Genomic DNA, 24143 nt, shown 5'->3' on the forward strand with positions numbered 1-24143 from the left:
CATTTGTTTGCATTAAACTCTATCTATCATTTTTCTGCCCAAGGGTCTCTAGCTAATCTATATCCTGTTGTATCCTTTGGCAATCGTCCTCACTAGCCACAGTTTCTGCAATCTTTGCGTCATTCGCAAACTTACCAATCAGGCCAGCTATATTCTCCTCCAAATCATTTATATTTATTACAAGCTACAAAGGTTTGAGGCACTGATCCCTGCGGAACACCACTGACCACAGATCTCCAGTCAGAAAAACACCCTTCTAGTGTAGATCCCTGTCCTCTTTGAGTAAGCCAATTCTGTTTCTATCTTACTACAGAGTCATAAAATCATACAGTGTGGAAACAAACCCTTCAGTCCAACTTGTCCATGCCAACCAGACCATCTGATCTAGTCTCATTTGTTAGCATTTGGCCCATATCCCTCGAAGAGCCTCCTATTCATATACCTACCCAGATGCTTTTTAAATGTTGCAATTGTACCAGCCTCCAGCACTTTCTGTGGCAGTTCAATCTATCCATGCGCCACCATCTGCATGAAAATGTTGCCCCCTCCGTGGTTCCCTTTTCATTCTTCCTCCTCTCACCTTAAACTAATGCCCTCTGGTTTTGGACTCCCCTACCTTTGGAAAAAGACCTTGTCTATTTACCCTATTCATGCTGCTTATGAATTTATAAACCCCGATAAGGTCCCTCCTCAGCTTCTGATGCTCCAGGAAAAAAATGGCAGCCCATTCAGTCTCTCCAATTTGACTTCACCTTTTGCATCAGCTTGTCATGAAGGACTGCCTCAAAGGCCTTGCTAAAGATCATATTGACAACATCTACCATCCTGCCCTCATCGGTCTTCTTTGTCACTTCCACAAAAAACTCAACCAAAGTTGTGAGACACGGCCTTCTCCACACACAGCCATACTGCCTATTGCTAATAAGTCCAAATTTTTCCAAATGTGTGGAAATCCTATGCCTAAGTATCTTATCCAATAATTTCCCTACCGTTGAAGAAAGCTCATCGGCCTGTAATTTCCTGGATAATCTCTGTTGTTCTTCTTAAATAAAGGAACAATGTCAGCTATTTTCTGTTACCGGGAACGTCTACTGTGACTGAAGAGGATAGAAAGATTTCAAACAAGGCTTCGGCAATTTCCTCACCTTTCTCCATTGGGATTCTGGGATAGACTCCATGATGTCCTGGACATGGACCTGCCTTAATAACTTTCAAAACACCCAAGACATTTGTATTTATCATATCGTCATGCCCTGGAACATCAATGTACCGCTCCAGAGATTCACCACCCATCAGGTCCTTCTCCTTTGTCAATACCGATGCAAAGTTTTCATTAAGGATCTTACCCACATCCTCCAGCTTCATTTATAACTTCCCTCCAACCTTTTCCCCAACTAGCCCCTTGCTCCATATATAGGTATAAAACGCCTTAGGATTTTCCTTATTCCTGCTGGCCAAAAATATGTCATGGCCCCTGTAAGCCCTCCTAACTCCTTGCTTGAGTTCTTTCCTGCTATCCTTGCACTTGTGGGCCAGAACGCAGTCTGAGTCCCGGAGCAGGGAGCAGATGAGTGCGGGCCGAGTCCCAGAGTGGGCAGCAGAGCGATTGTCGGTCGAGTCCCAGAGAGGGGAGCAGAGCGAGTGTGGGCCGAGTTCCGGAGCATGGAGTAGAGTGAGTGCCGGAGCAGGGCGTAGAGCGAGTATAGGCCAAGTCCCAGAGCGGGGAGCAGAGCAAGTGTGGGCCGAGTTCTGGAACATGGAGCAGAGCGGGTGTGGGCCAAGTCCCGGAGCGAGGTGCAGGGGGAATGTGGGCCGAGTCCCGGAGCGGGGAGCAGAGCGAGTGTGGGCCGGGTCCCACAGTGGGGAGCAGAGCGAGTGTGGGCCGAGTCTCAGAGCAGGGAGCAGAGAGAGTGTGGGCCGAGTCCCGGAGCGGGGAGGTGAGTGAGTGTGGGCCAAGTCTCACAGCGGGGAGCAGAGCGAGAGTGGGCTGAGTCCCGGAGCGTGGAATAGAGCGAGTGTAGGCCGCAAACCGGAGCGGGCAGTAGAGCGAGTTTAGGCCGAGTCCCAGTGCGGGGAGCAGAGCAAGGGTGTGGGCCGAGCCTCAGAGTGGGGAGCAGAGCAAATGATGGCCGGGACCCGGGGGGGTGAGCAGAGCGAGTGTGGGCTGAGTCTCAGAGCAGGGAGCAGAGCGAGTGTGGGCCGAGTCCCGGAGCGGGGAGGTGAGTGAGTGTGGGCCAAGTCTCACAGCGGGGAGCAGAGCGAGTATGGACCGAGTCCCGGAGCGGGGAGCAGTGCGAGTGTAGCCGAGTCTCAGAGCAGGGAGCAAAGCGAATGTGGGATGAGTCCCAGAGCAGGGAGCAGATAGAGTGTGGGCTGAGTCTCAGAGCGGGGAGCTGAGCGAGTGTGGGCCGGGTTACGGAGTGAGGAGCAGAGCGAGTGTTGGCTAAGTCTCAAAGCAGGGAGCAGAGCCAGTGTGGGCCCAGTTCTGGAACGGGGAGCAGAGCGAGCGTGGCCCGAGTCCCGGAGAGGGGTGCAGAACGAATGTGGGCCGAGCCTCAGAGCGGGGTGCAGAGCAAGCGTGGGCCGAGTCCCGGAGCGGGGAGCAGAGCGAGTGTGGGCCGAGTTCCACAGCGGGAAGCAGAGCATGTGTGGGCCAAGTATCAGAGCGGGGGAGTAGAGCGAGTATGGACCGAGTCCCAGAGTGGGGAGTAGAGGGAGTGTGGGCCAAATCCTGGAGTAGGAAGTACAGCAAGTGTGGGCCGAGTGCCCGGAGCGGGGAACAGAGTGAGTGTGGGCCTAGTCACAGAGAGGGGATCAGAGCGAGTGTGGGCCGAGTCCCGGAGCGAGGTGCAGGGGGAATGTGGGCCGAGTCCCGGAGTGGGGAGCAGAGCGAGTGTGGGCCGGGTCCCACAGTGGGGAGCAGAGCGAGTGTGGGCCGAGTCTCAGAGCAGGGAGCAGAGAGAGTGTGGGCCGAGTCCCGGAGCGGGGAGGTGAGTGAGTGTGGGCCAAGTCTCACAGCGGGGAGCAGAGCGAGAGTGGGCTGAGTCCCGGAGCGTGGAATAGAGCGAGTGTAGGCCGCAAACCGGAGCGGGCAGTAGAGCGAGTTTAGGCCGAGTCCCAGTGCGGGGAGCAGAGCAAGGGTGTGGGCCGAGCCTCAGAGCGGGGAGCAGAGCAAATGATGGCCGGGACCCGGGGGGGTGAGCAGAGCGAGTGTGGGCTGAGTCTCAGAGCAGGGAGCAGAGCGAGTGTGGGCCGAGTCCCAGAGCAGGGAGCAGAGCAAGTGTGGGCCGAGTCCCAGAGCGGGGAGCAGAGAGACTGTGGGCTGAGTCCCAGAGCGGAGAGCAGAAGGAGTGTGGGCCGAGCCTCAGAGCGGGGAGCAGAGAGAGTGCGGAGCAGAGCGAGTGGGGGCCGGGTCTCGGAGCGGGGAGCAGAGCGAGTGTGGGCCGAGTCCCAGAGCAGGGAGCAGAGCATGTATGTGCCAAGTCTCAGAGCGGGGAGCAAAGCGAATGTGGGTCGAGTCCCAGAGCAGGGAGCAAAGCGAATGTGGGTCGAGTCCCAGAGTGGGGAGCAGAGCAAGTGTGGGCCGAGTATCAGAGCGGGGGGGTAGTGCAAGTATGGACCGAGTCCCAGAGTGGGGAGTAGAGCGAGTGTGGGCCAAGTCTCAGAGCGGGGAGCAGAGTGAATGTGGGCCTAGTCGCAGAGTGGGGTAGAGCAAGTGTGAGCCGAGTCCCAGAGAGCAAGCAGAGTGAGTGTGGGCCGAGTCCCAGCTTGGGGAGCAGGGCGAGTGTGGGCTGAGTCCCAGAGTGGGGAGCAGAGCGAGTGTGGGCTGAGTCCCAGAGTGGGGAGCAGAGCGAGTGTGGGCTGAGTCCCAGAGTGGGGAGCAGTGCGAGTGTGGGCTGAGTCCCAGAGAGCAAGCAGAGTGAGTGTGGGCCGAGTCCCAGCGTGGGGAGCAGGGCGAGTGTGGGCTGAGTCCCAGAGCGGGGAGCTGAGCGAGTGTGGGCCGGGTTACGGAGTGAGGAGCAGAGCGAGTGTTGGCTAAGTCTCAGAGCAGGGAGCAGAGCCAGTGTGGGCCCAGTTCTGGAACGGGGAGCAGAGCGAGCGTGGCCCGAGTCCCGGAGAGGGGTGCAGAACGAATGTGGGCCGAGCCTCAGAGCGGGGTGCAGAGCAAGCGTGGGCCGAGTCCCGGAGCGGGGAGCAGAGCGAGTGTGGGCCGAGTCCCACAGCGGGAAGCAGAGCATGTGTGGGCCAAATATCAGAGCGGGGGAGTAGAGCGAGTATGGACCGAGTCCCAGAGTGGGGAGTAGAGCGAGTGTGGGCCGAACCTCAGAGCGGGGAGCAGAGTGAGTGTGGGCCTAGTCACAGAGAGGGCAGCAGAGTGAGTGTGGGCCTAGTCACAGAGAGGGGATCAGAGCGAGTGTGGGCCAAATCCTGGAGTGGGGAATACAGCAAGTGTGGGCCGAGTCCCGGAGCGGGGAGCAGAGTGAGTGTGGGCCTAGTCACAGAGAGGGCAGCAGAGTGAGTGTGGGCCTAGTCACAGAGAGGGGATCAGAGCGAGTGTGGGCCAAATCCTGGAGTGGGGAGTACAGCAAGTGTGGGCCGAGTCCCGGAGCAGGGAGCAGAGCGAGCGTGGGCCAAGTCTCAGAGCGGGGAGCAGAACAAGTGTGGGCCGAGTCCCCGAGCAGGGAGTAGAGCGAGTGTGGGCCGAGTCTCAGAGCGGGGAGCAGAGCGAATGTTGGCCGAGTCTCAGAGCGGGGAGCAGAACAAGTGTGGGCCGGGTCCCCGAGCAGGCAGTAGAGCGAGTGTGGGCCGAGTCCCCGAGCAGGGAGTAGAGAGAGTGTGGGCCCAGTCTCAGAGCGGGGAGCAGAATGAGTGTGGGTCGAGTCCCGGAGTGGGGAGCAAGCGAGTGTGGGTCGAGTCCCGGAGAGGGGAGTAGAGCAAGTGTGGGCCGAGTCCTGGACGGGGAGTTGAGCGAGTGTGGGCCGAATCCCGGAGAATGGAGCAGAGCGAGTGTGGGCTGAGTCCCAGAGCGGGGAGCAGAGCGAGTGTGGGGCCGAGTCCTGGACAGGGAGTTGAGCGAGTGTGGGCCGAATCCCGGAGAATGGAGCAGAGCGAGTGTGGGCTGAGTCCCAGAGCGGGGAGCAGAACGAGTGTGGGCCGAGTCCCACAGCGGGAAGCAGAGCATGTGTGGGCCAAGTATCAGAGCGGGGGAGTAGAGCGAGTATGGACCGAGTCCCAGAGTGGGGAGTAGAGCGAGTGTGGGGCCGAGTCCTGGACGGGGAGTTGAGCGAGTGTGGGCCGAATCCCGGAGAATGGAGCAGAGCGAGTGTGGGCTGAGTCCCAGAGTGGGGAGCAGAGCGAGTGTGGGGCCGAGTCCTGGACGGGGAGTTGAGCGAGTGTGGGCCGAATCCCGGAGAATGGAGCAGAGCGAGTGTGGGCTGAGTCCCAGAGCGGGGAGCAGAGCGAGTGTGGGGCCGAGTCCTGGACAGGGAGTTGAGCGAGTGTGGGCCGAATCCCGGAGAATGGAGCAGAGCGAGTGTGGGCTGAGTCCCAGAGCGGGGAGCAGAGCGAGTGTGGGCCGAGTCCCGGAGTGGGGGGCAGAGCGAGTGTGGGCTGAGTCCCAGAGAGCAAGCAGAGTGAGTGTGGGCCGAGTCCCAGCGTGGGGAGCAGGGCGAGTGTGGGCTGAGTCCCAGAGCGGGGAGCTGAGCGAGTGTGGGCCGGGTTACGGAGTGAGGAGCAGAGCGAGTGTTGGCTAAGTCTCAGAGCAGGGAGCAGAGCCAGTGTGGGCCCAGTTCTGGAACGGGGAGCAGAGCGAGCGTGGCCCGAGTCCCGGAGAGGGGTGCAGAACGAATGTGGGCCGAGCCTCAGAGCGGGGTGCAGAGCAAGCGTGGGCCGAGTCCCGGAGCGGGGAGCAGAGCGAGTGTGGGCCGAGTCCCACAGCGGGAAGCAGAGCATGTGTGGGCCAAATATCAGAGCGGGGGAGTAGAGCGAGTATGGACCGAGTCCCAGAGTGGGGAGTAGAGCGAGTGTGGGCCGAACCTCAGAGCGGGGAGCAGAGTGAGTGTGGGCCTAGTCACAGAGAGGGCAGCAGAGTGAGTGTGGGCCTAGTCACAGAGAGGGGATCAGAGCGAGTGTGGGCCAAATCCTGGAGTGGGGAATACAGCAAGTGTGGGCCGAGTCCCGGAGCGGGGAGCAGAGTGAGTGTGGGCCTAGTCACAGAGAGGGCAGCAGAGTGAGTGTGGGCCTAGTCACAGAGAGGGGATCAGAGCGAGTGTGGGCCAAATCCTGGAGTGGGGAGTACAGCAAGTGTGGGCCGAGTCCCGGAGCAGGGAGCAGAGCGAGCGTGGGCCAAGTCTCAGAGCGGGGAGCAGAACAAGTGTGGGCCGAGTCCCCGAGCAGGGAGTAGAGCGAGTGTGGGCCGAGTCTCAGAGCGGGGAGCAGAGCGAATGTTGGCCGAGTCTCAGAGCGGGGAGCAGAACAAGTGTGGGCCGGGTCCCCGAGCAGGCAGTAGAGCGAGTGTGGGCCGAGTCCCCGAGCAGGGAGTAGAGAGAGTGTGGGCCCAGTCTCAGAGCGGGGAGCAGAATGAGTGTGGGTCGAGTCCCGGAGTGGGGAGCAAGCGAGTGTGGGTCGAGTCCCGGAGAGGGGAGTAGAGCAAGTGTGGGCCGAGTCCTGGACGGGGAGTTGAGCGAGTGTGGGCCGAATCCCGGAGAATGGAGCAGAGCGAGTGTGGGCTGAGTCCCAGAGCGGGGAGCAGAGCGAGTGTGGGGCCGAGTCCTGGACAGGGAGTTGAGCGAGTGTGGGCCGAATCCCGGAGAATGGAGCAGAGCGAGTGTGGGCTGAGTCCCAGAGCGGGGAGCAGAGCGAGTGTGGGCCGAGTCCCACAGCGGGAAGCAGAGCATGTGTGGGCCAAGTATCAGAGCGGGGGAGTAGAGCGAGTATGGACCGAGTCCCAGAGTGGGGAGTAGAGCGAGTGTGGGGCCGAGTCCTGGACGGGGAGTTGAGCGAGTGTGGGCCGAATCCCGGAGAATGGAGCAGAGCGAGTGTGGGCTGAGTCCCAGAGTGGGGAGCAGAGCGAGTGTGGGGCCGAGTCCTGGACGGGGAGTTGAGCGAGTGTGGGCCGAATCCCGGAGAATGGAGCAGAGCGAGTGTGGGCTGAGTCCCAGAGCGGGGAGCAGAGCGAGTGTGGGGCCGAGTCCTGGACAGGGAGTTGAGCGAGTGTGGGCCGAATCCCGGAGAATGGAGCAGAGCGAGTGTGGGCTGAGTCCCAGAGCGGGGAGCAGAGCGAGTGTGGGGCCGAGTCCTGGACGGGGAGTTGAGCAAGTGTGGGCCGAATCCCGGAGAATGGAGCAGAGCGAGTGTGGGCTGAGTCCCAGAGTGGGGAGCAGAATGAATGTGGGCCGGGTCCCAGAGCGGGGAGCAGAGCGAGTGTGGGCCGAGTCCCAGAGCGGGGAGCAGAGCGAGTGTGGAGCCGAGTCCTGGACAGGGAGTTGAGCGAGTGTGGGCCGAATCCCGGAGAATGGAGCAGAGCGAGTGTGGAGCCGAGTCCTGGACGGGGAGTTGAGCGAGTGTGGGCCGAGTCCCGGAGTGGGGGGCAGAGCGAGTCCTGGACGCCAGTGTGTGAAGGCAGTGTGACCTCACGTTCTGAAGATTGGTAGGCATGGAATTGGAAAAGGACTATAACTTGAGTACTTTATAATCACTTTTTATTCTCATTCTGGATTTTTAAACTCTGTATTCCCATGCTAAGCTTTTTTTAACTATTTCAATTCTGTGACAATACTTCAAGTGTCTGTACCTAGGTATCCTGTACCTAAGATGGCACCAAAGAGGTGACATTACAAACATTTCACTGCACTCATTCAACAATAAAGGCTGTTTTAATCCTATTCATTCTGGGTTTCTCCTGTGTTTGGTTTTGTTAACCTTACCTGTGCCTCCTTTTTCTTTTTAACTAAGCTAACAATTTCTCCTGTCATCCAAGGTTCCTGAATCTTGCTACCTTATCCTTCATTTTCACAGGAACATGCTGGTCCTGAACTCGAATCAGCTTTCCACATGCCACATGTAGATTTACCATCAAATAGCCACCCCCAATCTCAGTTCCTAATATTGTGGTCATTAGCCTTCTCCCAGTTTAGTACTTTCGCATGAGGGCTACTCTTATCCTTATCCATAACTGACTTAAAACTTACAGAATTACTGTCACTGTTCCTGAAATGCTCCCCTACTAAAACTTCAATCACCTGGTCAGGTTCATTCCTTAACATCAGATTGAGTTTGGCTCCTTCCCTCATTGGGTTATTTACATATTGTTTCAAAATAACCATCCTGAACACACCAACAAATTGCCTGTATCCAAGCCCCTACCACTAGGCAAGTCCCGGTTAATGTAAGGGAAGTTAAAATTAACCACCATTGTTGTTTTCCCATTTTTCCATAATCTGTCCTCTTATCAGTTCCTCTATTACCTGCCTGTAGGTTGGGAGGCCTGTAGTACAATCCTATCAAAATGATTGCAGTCTTCCTGTTGCTGAGCCCTACCATCTGGCCTTGCTGGATGATCCCTCCAAGGTGTCCTCCCTCAGTACTGCTCTGATATTCTCTACAATCAGTTACACACCTCCCCTATTTGTTTTACGTCCCTCGCTATCTCACCTGAAACATCTAAATCCTGGAATGTTAAGCTGCCAATTTTATTCCTCTCTCAACCAAGTCTCTGTGATAGCTACAACATTATAATTATATGCACTATTCCAAGCTCTATGTTTATCTGCCTTGTCTACCGCATTCTTCACATCTATTCCCGCCATATTCAGTAACCTCTCCTTGTTTGTTCTTCCTCTTAGCATTACTGGCCTTCGTCTCTGACGCCTCCTCAGTCGTTTTACTCATTGATGTACCGCTCCAGTTCCCAGCCCGCCTGCCACACTAGTTTAAATCTTCCTAACTGGCACTAGCAAACCTCCCTGCCAGGATATTGGTGCTCCTCCAGTTCAGATGTTCTTGTACAGGTCCCACCTGCCTGAAAGATCCCAATGACCCACATATCTGAAGCTCTCTCTCCTATAATAGTTCTTTAGCCACTTATCTGATTATACTATCTTCCTATTTCTAGCCTCACTGACACATGGCACAGGAGGTAATCCCAAGATTACAACTCTAGAGGTCCTGATTTCAACTTCCCACTGAACTCCCTTTGCAGAATCTCATCTCTCTTTCTGCCTATGTCATTAGTACCAATATATACCACAACCTCTGGCTTCTCACCCTCCCCTTCAGAATGTCCAGTGCCCAGTAAGAGATGGGTATCAGTGAGGTAACATCCCATCCTAGAGTCTTGCTTGCGACCAGAGAAGCACCTATCTGTGCCTCTTGATATAGAATCCTCCTATCACTACTGCTCACTTGCACTTTGACCCTTCCTGCTTTACAACAGAGCCAGTGGTGGTACCACTGATTTTGCTGCCCCGCTTTTCCCCTAAGAGATCATTCCCCCACCATAGCTGCAACAATACGGTATACCTGTTTGAGGGGGAAATAGCCGCAGGGCATTCCTGCATTGCTTATCTTCCTGTTAGTCACCCAGCTATGCTCTGTGTAGCCCTTACTGGTGGATTGACCAGCTTGTTCAATGTGCTATCCATGACATTCTCAGCTTCATGGCTGTTCTATAACATGTCCGCCCACTGCTCCAGGTGCTCCATTCAACAAATCAAGAGCTGCAGCTGAACACAGCCCCTGCATATGTGGTTACCATAGAGACTGGAAGTACCCCGAATTTCCCACATACTACAGGAGGAGCATTCCATGGGCCTAGTTCTCCTGCCATTGTGAACCTTATCGACCAAGTCAACCTTATCAATTTCAGAAAAAATCCAGGAACGGATTATATTGCCGTACCCACTTGTCACCAAAGTCAGGTCTCTCTATTCCTTGCAGACTAAAACTGCAAAATATAAGTACTTCATCTCTCTCCAGATATGACTCACTCAGTCTGCAAACCCACCTCCTGACCAGCCAAACCGCAATCACTTTTTGAGTCATAATGTCACCTCCAGAGCTCTGTCCCTAGATTCAATTCTACCTTTGCTCTGACTGACCCCACTCCTCAGCTATGCTTCTGCTATCGCTGTTCACCCCCATAGTCTCTCTGACTAATCCCACTCCTCAGATATGTATCCCGCTGTCGCTGTTCATCCCCTGGTTCAATCTGTTACGGCTGCTGTCACTGCTCAGACTGACCTACGTCAACAAAGTCACTGAATTTCCTTATTTGCCAGGTTCTGCTTACGGATCTGCTTAAGTAAGCACAGAGCTTGAAAATGGTGTTTTTGCATCTACATGATGGCTTTTAACAGCATACCATGTTGTATTGTTCAGTTTAAGAGCCAAATGGGTGATGCAGTGGCTCAGTGGTTCGCACTGTTGCCTCACAGCGCCAGAGACCCAGGTTCAATTCCCGCCTCAGGCAACTAACTGTGTGGAGTTTGTACGTTCTCCCCGTGTCTGCGTGGGTTTCCTCCGGGTGCTCCAGTTTCCTCCCACAGTCCAAAAGATGTGCAGGTCAGGTGAATTGGCCATGCTAAAATTGCCCGTAGTGTTAGGTAAGGGGTAGATGTAGGGGTATGGGTGGGTTGCGCTTTGGCGGGGCGGTGTGGACTTGTTGGGCCGAAGGGCCTGTTTCCACACTGTAAGTAATCTAAAAAAAAACAGCGCCAGGGACGCAGCTTCAACTCCTGCCTTCAACTCCTGCCTTGGGTGACTATCATTGTGGAGTTTGCACATCCTCCCCGTGTCTGTGTGGGTTTCCTCCAGCTGCTCCGGTTTCCTCCCACAATCCAAAGATGGGCAGGTTATGTGAATTGATAATGCTAAATTGCCCATAGTGTTCAGGGATGTGTAGGTTAGGTGCATTAGTCTGGGGCAAATGTAGAGCATAGGGGAATGGGTCTGGGTGGGTTACTCTTCAGAGGTTCAGTGTGGATTTGTTGGACTGAAGGGCCTGTCCCCACACTGTAGGGATTCTATATAAAACAGCTGGCTGCAACAATATCCTTTACAGCAACTTCCAATTTTTGATGGACATAGTTTTCCATAACTAACATTTGAATATGCAGAAAATCTCCCTAGGTTGAGATAGAAGACATTGACTTTGCATAGTACTTTGTGTTTTGATTGGTCCTGATGTTTTCTGGCTGTCATGATAGAAATAAGAATGTAAGAAACACAAGTCATTAAAGCAGGTGGAGGCCAGTCAGCCCATTGGCCTTGTTCTGTCATTAAATCTGATCCGATAATAAATGCTGGATCCATTTCTCTAATTTGAAATATGTCAGAATTAAGAGGTAACACTTGGTTGTACCCCTGTTCAGTTGTCAACAAGGCTTCAGTTGTCAACATGAGAAAGATAATTTAATGTAATCCAAATGCTTCTGCACAAAATATTGTGATACAACGTTCCAAGTGTTCTGCCTTTTCTTATCCACATATGAAGTCTCACCACAGAGGAATCACCTATATTTCTTTCTCAATTTTTACACTGCAGTAGTTGATACTACTATAAGATTGGTAGTGCCTCGTAACATGGTACAATATATAGTTCAGCGATAATCTGCTTTATTGTCTTAAGGTTATGTAGCTGATTTTTTAAAAAATGATCAATGATCACATACCTGTAGTTTGAATGTTAGATTTAACTCTTTGTGATAAAATATGCTGATTCACATCTCCCCTTTCTAGGGACTACCTGCACCTTCACATCAGCACAAAGCGATGAGAAAGAATGGTGCTTTCCCTTCTTGGTTTTTGCTACAATTTTACATTTTTTAAGCAGTTAAGATTGAACAATGTAATCTCTTTGTCATTATGAATTGGTGAATAGTAGCTAATGTCATGGTGTGGGTGTGGTGTTGGCAACTAGGTGCTTTTACTGCGGGCACTCACTGACCTACATATAATTTTGAGTGACTGACATTGATATTAACCACAAGAAAACAAATAACTGCATCTGCTGAAAACCTGAAACAAGAACAGAAAATGCGGGAGAAACTCAGCAGGTCTGGCAGCATCTGGGGAGAGAAAACAGAGTTAACTAGTGACTAGTTCTGAAGAAGTGGCCCTGGACTCAAAACGTTAATTCTGCTTCCTCTCTACAGATGCTGCCAGAACTGTTGATATTAACCACTATGGCTGATAGGACAATATCAGGTCAAGGATGGTGTCAAAATGTCACAGGACAGCTATGACATCTTTTATAAAGCCAACTGCTGTTCTGGAAATGATTTCATGGCAAACATTTAAGTAAAGAGGCTGATAGAGTAGTGCACAGAACTACCCAGTCTCTAATGGTTGATTTTGTTTTCCTGTGTTTTATATCTCCACATTGGTCAATATGTATCAACAAATAAACAGACAGTTCCCTCAGGCTAGGTTGCAGTGCTGCCAACATTACAAACTTCAAAGTATCAGATCAAAGGCCATCCAGCAGCAGAACAGAGTCGGATGTGCTGAAAGCTGAACTGCCCAATACAAAACCAGATAATTGGCCACCCTTCCAATGACAAAAACATATTGCTCCCTGGAGACAAAGACAACTATTATTTTCATTTGTCTTGAAGGACAACCTTGAAATAACTAAACAGGATAAATTCTAGTCCTATGTGAGGTAATTATTTGAACAGCAGTACTAATACTAACTTACTATTGTAAGCTGAATTTAAAGGCTCAGAGTCAAAAAGTATGGTGCTGGACAAGCACAGCCGATCAGGCAGCATCCAAGGAGCAGGAGAGTCGAGGTTTCAAGCATAAGCTTGATAAGTCAACTCTCTTGCTTTTTGGATGCTGCCTGACCTGCTGTGCTTGTCCAGCACCATACTTTTTGACTCTGATCTTCAGCATCTGCAGTCCTCACTTTCTCTTCCCTGAATCTAAAGGCTGCTTCTCATTCCTTACCAACAAATCTATTATTATTCTCAAACTTTTTCATTGATAAGAATGTGTCACTTTACAAGACTAGAATACTTCAATATTTTTCATTTAAAAAGCAATTTCTATAATAGCAAAGCAAATTTGCACTCCAAGGCTCCCAATGCAGTTTTCTGTTCCAATACTGTTAATAAAAATATTCACCCATATGCTTTTTGCAGAGGTGCTGAAGTTGACAGTTCTTGGTCAATGCATCAACATGAGCAATCACACTACAGTGTTTGCAAGATATGAAGTGTCTATGAAAATGAATTATTGCCCCTGTGCTGATTTGTAAATGGCTTTTAACTACTTTTTCCCAAATGTGGTAGTTCTGTTCTTATGCAATCCCATGTTATAAGAGCATCGCGTAATAGCAGCACCATTTAAACTTATGGGACCAGAATCATATAATAACCATTATATGCTTTAGAAGTTCACAATTTAGAAACAGTGTCCCCAAATCATCAATTGTGTTGCCGCGAAAAGCACGATAGAGCAAAATGGCCTCTGGTTGGACAGACTCTCTGGAATAAGTTTGGTAATTCGAGCTTTTAATGCTGAGAACATGAAATGTTTTGTACAATCATGGAGTCTGAGATCAGGACTGAAAACCATCAGGAAAAACAATATATTTGCTGAAGCAATAGCTAGCTTATAAAAATAGCATGTTTGAATCTTTACACTTGAGACAACAGAGTGGCTACATTCCGCTTCATAGGAAATTAGGTTACAAGATGCATCTGGAAGCAATGCTACAGATATCCCTATGGTCAAAGGGCATTCATTCACTCTTATGGCAACATTTATTGGATTTCTTATTGTTTCATTTTCAATAAATTAAATCGATAAGATAGGAATCCTATATTCAAATGCCTTAAGTAATTCTTTTCTAATATTTTGAAAATAGAACAGGCCAACAATGCTGAATGTATGGTTTCAATCTTGTGCCCCTCGCATTTACTGAACTTTCTCAATGCTGATATATGGAGTGCATGTCAGAAATTAAACAGGTTGCAAAGTATTAATGAGATAATGGCCAAGAATTATTCTGATTGTTATGTGTCACATTCTTTGAGTGTATGCAACTAAGCACTTCTCCCATTTGAGTGAAAAGATAAGAAAACTAACAAATAATATGATGGGGAAATGGAATGTCTTAATTCTAACTCAGTACTGTTCTCATTGACAACTTACAATTGTTGAATTCAGGCCTACTACTTGACATTTCCAAGTTCCAGTGTCAGGAGGATTTCATCCCTATCCAAAAATAGACTGGATGTATTCTAGCCTTCGACAAACTGCCAATTTATTCAGAAAAAGAGTACAACAAAAAGTTGTTCTTCTTGTCAACTTAATTGTCTCAACTGTAACTTTACCCTCTTAAAAAATACCACTAGCTGTTTCTTGTGCCTGTTCTTCACAGACTAGAAGACAAATTGATACTTCACCAGCATTTTTTACATGTTTAATAAGGCATGATAGACTGGCACAAAACCAGAATACTCCAATTTTTTTTAAATTTAAAAAGCAATTTCTATCACATAAGAGTAAATTTTGCATTCCCAATATTGATTTGTGTTCAAATTTCATTGATGAAAAATAATCAAATTTTAAAACTATCTCATAAGCTGGAAGACAACTTGGTATAACACCAGCTTTTGGTTTCCTTTTTAATAAGCCATTAGAGATGGCAGCAATAGCCTATATCTACCTGGAATGCTCATGTCTTGGTGCACTTTACAGCAGGAGGAACTGCACCCTGAGCATGTGGATAGAATAACAACATGGAACGTTTTGAATGGACAACTGCAAAAGTATAGTTGAAAATGGGCGCAAGGAGGAATGTTGTCAGTGAGAAAAATTGACTGTGGCAACAAAATCACAGAATCCAACAATGGTATGTACGGACTGTTACATGACATTTAAGACTGAAGAGAGTTAGTCATTTATTGGCCATCTTTTTGAAAACCACTGCAGTCCATCTAATTGATATGCACATAGAGTGTTGTTAGGGAGGGTTTCATGATTTTGAATGAGTGAAAACGAAAGAACAGTGATATATTTCCAAGTCAGAATGCTATTTAACTTGGAGAGGAACCTGCAAGTGGTGGTATACCCATGTCCTTGCCCTTGTAGGTGGTAGCTGTTGTGGGTTTGGAAGGTGCTGTGACATGACAAAACACTCCTGGTCTTTAGAAAGGAAAGGGAGACTGGAAGAAGGGCAATAGTTAGATAGCATGGTAGTTGCTGAGGAGAGGCGTAATAATGATGGTTTTCTGTGTGAAAAAATATCATTGGATTCATGTCAGCAAGGGGAGGAATCAGCAGGAGTGAGAACAGCCAACATGCCAGTATTTTGTGTGCCATACACGGATGCCAGAGTTACCTCAAGTATGCACCTTAATGTATTTTCTCAGATTCAGCAGATCAGCCACTCCTTTTAGTGGGTTTGAGGTTTATAATTTGAATTGTTGCTTGACTTGGCCCAATATCTAAGGGGATGATTCAGATCGACAGGAATCGTAAATGAAAGTCCTCACATTCTTCTGAAATGTATGATGAGCAATCACATGATTACATCTCTTAAAAACAACTTGAAAATGCACTCTTTAATTGACAAATTCAGCACTGTATCTTTTCTATCAAAAATTGTTTATTTTTTAACCCTCCTTAAAATATAAAATAACAGACACTGACACTTTCTTTCAAATATAACTTTTAAAATATCAATTAATTTCTTAATTTAGAATGTGCACGTAAAAACTGGCTCTACTTTTCTACAAGTTGGTCCAAAATGTGAAGTACGTGGAGCTCACTGACACACTCACTGGAGGAGGAGGCTCCATAAATATCCCCATCCTCAATGATGGAAGAGCCCAGCACATGCGTGCAAAAGTAATATTGAAGCATTCCCAATAATTTCAGCCAAAAGTGCCAAGTGAATGATCCATCTCGGCCTCCTCCTGTGGTCCCCAGCATCACAGATACTAATCGTCAGCCAATTCGATTCACTCCATGTGATGTCAAGAAACAGGTGGAAGTATTGGATACTGCAAAGGTTATGGGCCCTGACAACATTCTGGATGTAGTACTGAAGACTTGTGCTTCAGAACTTGCAGCTCATCTTGGCAAGCTCTTCCAGTACAGTTACAATACCGACAGTATGGAAAATTGCCCAAGTATGTCCTGTATACAAAAAAACGTGACAAATCTGATCTGGTCAATGACCGCTCTATCAGTCTACTCTCGATCACCAGTAAAGTGATGGAAGGTGTCATCACTGTGCTATCTAGCAGCACTGGCTCAATAATAATCTGCTCAGTGACACCCAGTTTGGGCTCCTCCAGGGCCACTCAGCTTGTGATCTCATTGCAGCCTTCATTCAAACATGGACAAAAGAGCTGAATTCCAGAGATGAGGTGCGATAACAGCCTTTGACATCAAGCCTGCATTTGAATGAGTGTGGTATCAAGGATCATAACAAAACTGGAAACAATGGGAATCAGGAGGCAAACTCTTTGCTGGGTGGAGTCATGTCTGACACATAGGAAGATGGTTGCAGATATTGGACATCAGTCGTCTCAGTTCCAGGGCTTTTCTGCTGGAGTTCCTCAGGGTAGTGTCCTACGTCCAATCATCTTCAGCTGCTTCATCAATGACTTTCCCTCCATCATAAGGTCAGAAGTGGGAAAGTTCACCAATGATTTCACAATGTTCAGTACCAGCCATGGTTCCTCAGATACTAAAGCAGTCCGTGTTCAAATGCAATAGAATTGGGACAATATCCAGGCTTGGGCTGACAAGTGGTCAGTAACATGTGCACCACACAAATGCCATGTAATGACCATCTCCATTAAGAGGTAATAGAACTGCCACCCTTCCCCACTCCCCACCCCCACCATTGACATTCAATGGTGTCACCATCACTGAATCTCCTGCTATCAACATCCTGGGAGCTTACTATGGAGCAGACACTCAACTGGATAGAATATATAAGTACAGGGGTTCAAGAACAGGTCAGAAGCTAGGAATACTGTGGCGAGTAACTCACCACCTGACTCCCAAAGCCTGTCCACAATCTACAAGACACAAGTCAGGAGTGTGATGGAATACTCCCCACTTTCCTGCCTTCTTAAGAAGTTTGACATTATCCAGGCCAAAGCAGCCCATTTCATTGGCACCAAATCCAAAAGCATTCACTCCCTCCATCACACTCAGTAGCAGCAGTATAAACGCTACAAGATGCGACAAGGTACAAAATTCACCAAAGATCCTTAGACAGCACTTTCTAAATGCTTGACCACTTCCATCTAGAAGGACAAAGGCAGCAGTTACATGGGAACATCACCACCTCCAATTTCATCTCCAAGCCATGCATCATCCTGCCTTGGAAACATATCACCATTCCTTCCCTCCCTACGGGCATCGTGAATCTACCCACATGGACTGCAGCAGTTCAAGAAGTGAGTTCACCACCATCTTCTCAAGGGTAATTAGAGACAGGCAATAAATAATAAAAAAAAAGAAAGAATTGAGGAGATTAGAAATCAAGGACATAAACAGAAATTGCTAGAAAAACTCAGCAGGTCTGGCAGCATCTTCAGAGAGAAGCACGGTGGCACAGTGGTTAGCACTGCTGCCTCACAGCGCCAGAGACCCGGGTTCATTTCCCACCTCAGGCGACTGACTGTGTGGAGTTTGCACGTTCTCCCCGTGTCTGTGTAGATTTCCTCCGGTTGCTCCGGTTTACTCCCACAGTCCAAAAATGAGCAGGTAGGTGAATTGGCCATGCTAAAATTGCCCGTAGTGTTAGGTGTAGGGGAATGGGTCTGGGTGGGTTGCTCTTCGGTGGGTCGGTGTGGACTTGTTGGGCTGAAGGGCCTGTTTCCACACTGTAAGTAATCAAATAAATCTATTCTAAAAAAAATTATAAAAATCAGAGTTAACACTTCATTTCCAGTTACCCTTCTTCAGAACTATGGTCGGTAGTAAAAGGTTGGTATTTATGCAAAAGATGGGGCTGGGAGGAGGGAAAGAGTCAATGATAGAGGGAGATAGAGCTCAAAGAGAGAGAAAAACAGTTGGACAGACAAAGGTGTGGGTAAACTTGAGTCTGGGAGAATGGATAGCTGCTTTAGGAGTCAGGCGATAAATGCTGGCCAGCCAGAAATGTCCATACCCCATGAGTAACCAGTTTCTTCCCTCCTCTTTTAGCCTCGTTGTGCAGTTGGCTGATCTAGTTCAGTTTCTGATCAATGGTATCTTTTAGGATGTTAATTGTTGGGGGTTTGATGATGATAATGCCACAGGAGAAATGGTTATGCTCTTGCTTGCTAAAGATGGAAACGTTCCTAGCATTTATGTAGTCTGAAGGTTTCTTGCCACTGACAAGTTTGGATATTTTCCAGAACTGCATGCAGTTACAGACTGCCTCATTATCTAAGTTGATACATCTGTATGTCAGATTTAAGCTCTGACGACTGCTGAGTTGGAAATCTATGTTTCATTCTGTAACGCTGTAATCTGATTATGTTAAAGGATGGTTTGCATATGATCAATATTTTTAATTGTAGATTTTGTAAACTTGAGACAAGACCACTATATTTGATTTCTATGTTCTGTGTGCCCAAGTCAACAAGTTGAAAAGAGGATATCCTGTAATTTAGACTACCTAAATGCTGGAAAGCTTGGAAACAGATTTCTTACAAATTGACTCAGATTTAGCATTCAAAAGTCTTGCACAGCAGTGAGAATTCCTCTAATGAAAGATTCACAGGATCTTAAAAAAAAATTAACCTTCCTTTGTTAAAATACCTATTTCCTAGTACACAATTAAATGATACATTTTTTGGCAACACTGAAATTGGCATCATTCAACTATTCTGTACTTTGAAGTTAAAATCAAAGGATGCAAACCACAGACAAGAAAGGTGTGGAAATAGCAGAATATCAAAACAGAAACCAAAAACAAAATTGATGCAACCCTGGATAATAGCACAGATAAGATAAATTGCTTGTCTGGAGACCTCTTGTTCATTGAAAGCAGTAGCACAGCAGGCCCGTGGGGATCAGTCCATAAAAGGTCTGTTTGTTCTATTACTTCAGTAGCTGCAGATCCTTGTTTGGAAGAGTGGAGGATCTGTTTCTAGTTGTTAACTCTCTCCAGAATTAGCATTCAACTCTAAAAGGCCTTAACTGTAACCTTACTAAAGTTTTCACCGCTTTCACAGACTCCAACAGTGCCTAATCACATGGGTGGAAGAGAACTGTTAAATTGGTCAGGAGCCCACAGTGGAGTAATATATGTTGGCTGCCCCGTGTTAGTCCTGTTGTTGATTGGCAGCTCGTCTTACTGAGGCCTTCAATTTCCAGAGTTCCTGATGCTATTTAAAGACAGGCTGTGCCACTAAATGGGAAGGTGCACTTTGGCTGCATGTAACCTGAAAGCAGCTGAAGACACCGATTGTTCAAATTAAACAGCTCAACGCATGGCTGCTGTATCTGAAGGGGATTATATCACAGACCCTGGAATACATTCACGGAGAGAAAGGTCTTTGATTTTAGTTTAGTGGAGCTCCTCATTCCTGTTTGGTCTGATATATTTAAGCAATGGCTTGATTGAGAATTCATGAAATTTTAGTTTACAAACTGACACACAAAACTGTTACAGACTTCAGGGGAACCTAGAACTCAGGAACCAATTTAAAAGTAGTGTTCTCCCATTTAAGATGGAAATTAGGAGGAATTTCTTCTTGCAGTAGGCTGTTCGTTTTTGGAATTCTCTTCCCCAGAGAGCCGTGGAGACAGGGTGATTGATTATATTCAAGGCTGAGTTTGATAGATTTTTAACTGAAAAGGACATCAAGGACTATTAGAGGAAAGGAAGAAATAGAGCTAAGGCCATAAAAACTGCAATGATCTTATTGAATGGCCCATTAGTTTCAATGGGTCAACTGTGTCACAGATCATTGAAGGTCGCAGGGCAGGCTATGAGGCCATTAAAAAAACATACAGAATACTTGTCTTTCTTAGACAAGGCATACATTACAAAAGCAACAAGGATGTGTTGGGATTGTACAAAACACTGGTAAGGACAAAACTAGAGTTATGGCCATCACATTATAGAAACTGTGATAAATGATAGGGTATGCCCGAATTCAGTTCCTTGGAGTAGTGAAGATTGAGATGAGACCTGACAGAGATATATAAGATTATAAAAGGCAGAGATAGGATAGGGTGGATAGGAAGGTACTTTTTCTATTAGTAGAGAGGTCAATAACCAGAGCACATAGATTTAAGGTAAAAGGTAGAATGCTAAGACAAGAGTTTAGGAGAGATTCCTTTGACTCAGATGGTGATGGGAGTCTGGAACCCACTGCCTGGAAAGTTTCTTGTAACATTTAAGTAACACTGAGATATTCACTTGCGTTGCCATAGCTTCTAAGGGCCTACAGATGGAAAAGGGGATTATTCTAGGTGACTGGCTCTGACATAATGGGCTAAATGGCTGCTTTCTATGCTGTAAATACCTATCAGTAAGGAGTCTCTATGACCTCCTGCTTCTTTTTCTTATGGTCTTATGTTCGCCAACATCACAGTGTTCTCCAATACTTGGAAATAGATTTTCCTCCAAATCCCCAGGTTTCTGCACTGAAACATGGATACTTGCACTTTGTAAACTTACGATGCTTCTATTTTTCAAAAGTAAGTGTTGAATACAATGTCGATATTTGCGAGCCAATGTAATAGCCACACTTTCTAAGATGAATTCACAGAATAATATTAAACCATGCTGGGGATATTTGGAAGGAGAACAATCACAATACATTGATACAATTGTGTCATTTCATTGTTTTGGACAAAGTGCTTTTAAAGCATTTCCATGACATGTATCAAATCTTAATACTGACAGAATCATTGTAATATTCTAATTCACTCCTTACCAGTTTAATAGAAGATGCAAAAAGTGGACAGATTTATTAAGGATGGCAATATGTTAATGTTCACAGAAGACAATATCTAGGCAGCTCTCATTTAAGTTACTCTATTTATCATACAGATCTTTTGACTACAGGTGGTGAGCCAAACTGAACCACAACAAAAACCTCATATTAAAAATATATTCTTATAGAGCTTTGCCTGAAAAACTTTAGCCATGTTTAAATATCACCATCAGTTCTCTTCATGTAAACTCATATACATTAGAGAGCAACTATAAGCTAGTGATTAGGATACAAAGCACTAACCTGGCATACTCAATTCCAAGGGCTGTCTTTGTCTCATTTCCACCCCACTGCTTTATCTCTTTAGCAGCTTCCAGAAGATCCTCTGTTGTGCTGTACTGATTGAGACTGACTTCATGTGTGACTTGATGGCCATATTGCATAATTCCAACCTAAATTATTTGTGCAAGAAATAACATTACTGCAATAAAACCATAAGCATCCTTCAATTCTTATAAATTCAGGGAAAGCACAACAAAACAGTGGACCAGTTTCTTACATCAGCAAAATAATTGTAAGGCATTTTGCTGTCCTAGTGGTATTTTGCAGTATTGAACATAGTAACCAATATATTGAGTTACAGAACAACCTTGGTTAATGCAAACATCAATTATTCGAATTTCGGATTATCCGAACAAGATCTCAAGGTCCCAGTATGGCTTTCTTTGTTTACGATCAGATCAGTTATCCAAACAAACAGTTTTCCAAACAAAATACTCCCTGCCAGTCTCATTTGGATAATCGAGGTTGTTCTGTATACTGTTTTAAGACTGTCCACCATACTCCTCAAAGATCTGTCAGTTACACCACCTCCATTGTTACATAAGACAATTGGAGTTCCTCTTTCATCTTGGCCTAGAGCCCAGGGTCAGCATTATTGTAACCACTCACTAGCTTGGTCGACTTGGTTGCAGCTACTGGCCTTGGATCTTGTTCCTTTCATTTGAGAGGCTGAAAATGGGGAAGTAACACTACTCAGGTGTTTTCTCCAGTTCCACCCCTCTGCCACCCCACGGCCCTTGTAGAAGGCATTTGTTATAGTACCACATATGAGTCATTTCATGGAATGTTTCTTGTATTGGAGGAAGTTCCACCTCAGAGAGCTGTCAGCCGATCAAATTACAAGATAGGTCTTCAGTCATGGCTGGGACTACAGATAATCCCTTGATTATAAGTGTGAGGATTTCAGGATCAGATAAGGGCTCAAGCCTTATGCCAGGGGCTGTAATAAAGATCCCATGGAGAGCACAGTGTGCATGAAGTGGCCGGAGCCAAACTTGGAAAAGTCAATGGGGATAGGATTAGCTGGGGGTGTGCAAACATTTTGGGAATGCTTTTAAATTGGACAATTGGGCCTCTAGGTGAGGTGCCCCCACTTTTCCCACCCAGAACTCAAGGACAATGACTTGTTGAGCTTGCCCCATCTTAAGCTCTTGCCCCTTGCCTCAGAGTTGCCACCAAGCATGAGCAGTCCCTAGGCAACCATTCTGTAGCCACTTAAAGGCTTCAGTTCAGGCAAGGCCAAGTGACCTAAGTCTCATCTGCACAGCACCCCACCTATAAATTTCTGACAGGTTGTGGATGAATGGGTAAGTGGCATGAATAATGTACTTCCAATCCACAAACCCATTAACAGAGAGCCATGAAATATTGGTCCCAGATTTTATTGCAAGAGAAAAGATGAAATGTTACAGATGAGTTCCCAAGTTACAGTTTTACATTCAGAAAACATAGGATCAATTATTTTTCAAATTAAAGTGACATATTCTTAATGAAAGGATAAGACTGCTTTAAGAGCTCAGTGTGACTCCTCAACTTAAATACACACACAAATTCTGACGTGTGGTATTTGGTCTTTGGCTTTGGAGTATGTATGCTTGAATATCTTTAACAATATTATATTCCAGTCATGTGTTTGCATTGCTGAAACACACAGAAAGTGACTGGATTTCATGAGGATGCAGAGATAAATAAAACAAAATCAGCAGAAGGTGATGGAAAGCTGCCATACTACTGTCAGCAAAAGATAATCCAGAAGGTTGTTGTAGGAGTTTCCTCCTGGAACAAGCTGTCTTGTTGAGCTTCCTGTATAAGGAGCAGCAGCTGATCAAGACCAGATGTTCAAAAGCTGCATTTATAGCATGCAGAGAGACAGTAACTTGGAAGTCACAGCTACAATACTCATGTTTCTGCTCTTACAGAGCATGTAATGTTTATGCTAAAGGTAGCACCATGGTACAAGAGACAGGGCTTTTGGAAAAGAAATTATCGAACAAACATTGGGGATAATATTTACAGTAACAAACTCAACAAAACCCATGTTTCTTAATTGCATAATGGTATGGGATCAGAATACATTTCCTGTATAGTTATGTTGATTTATTAATCTATTTATGCAGGAAAAGAATTATTTTGGGCAACGAAATAAGTGCTGGCTTGACACCACCTAATATTATTTTCACAATTTCTTTGCATGCACAATTTTCATCTCAAGTACGCAAGGGATTAAGCGCAATTCAATTCAAATGAACTGGAACACATCCTACCCTTTGTATGGTTCTCTGCTTTCCTAACCATGGGCACTAAGATCAGCAGGCAGGACAACTGGTGACATTAATTGATCCAAGAGATTGAGAGCAGAAAATGAACTGTTGTCATAGAATCCCTACAGAGTGGAAACAGGCTATTTGGCCCATCAAGTCCACATGGACCCTCCGAAGATCATCCCACCCAGACCCAGCCTCCTACCCCTGCAACCCCATATTTCCTATGGCTAACCTCCCTCGCATGCACATCCCTGGACACTATGGGCAGTTTAGCATAAGCAATCCATCTAACCTGACTGTGGATGAAAATCAGAACACCTGGACCAAACCCACGCAGATGCAGGGCAAATGTACAAACTCTGCACAGACAACTGCCCAAGAGTGGAACTGAACCCGGTTCTGTGGCACTGTGAGGCAGCAATGCAAACCTCTGAGCCACCGTACCATCACTTTGTTTCAAAAACATTGTCTGCATTGCTGTAGTGACAGATAATTCCCTCCAACAACAAAAGGGGTTATGTGCTGGCAGCAAAATCATTGCTACAACTCACCGAAATCATACTGACTGAAGGAAATAAAGCAGGGACAGCATTGAGGCCACTGGATACCTATCCCATCCCCACAATCAGCT

General features: G+C 47.2%; 1 protein-coding gene across 1 annotated transcript in view; it reads right to left on the reverse strand.

The window, feature by feature from the left end:
* itga1 (integrin, alpha 1) overlaps positions 1 to 24143 on the reverse strand; it is a 222579-nt gene that overhangs the window by 138567 nt on the left and 59869 nt on the right. Inside the window, exon 7 of the mRNA XM_072571632.1 lies at positions 21210 to 21358. Within this exon, the coding sequence (XP_072427733.1) occupies positions 21210 to 21358 (149 nt within the window). The remainder of the gene's footprint in view (positions 1 to 21209; positions 21359 to 24143) is intronic.

The sequence above is a fragment of the Chiloscyllium punctatum genome, chromosome 1, assembly GCF_047496795.1.
Source record: "Chiloscyllium punctatum isolate Juve2018m chromosome 1, sChiPun1.3, whole genome shotgun sequence".
Taxonomy (NCBI): Eukaryota; Metazoa; Chordata; class Chondrichthyes; order Orectolobiformes; family Hemiscylliidae; genus Chiloscyllium; species Chiloscyllium punctatum.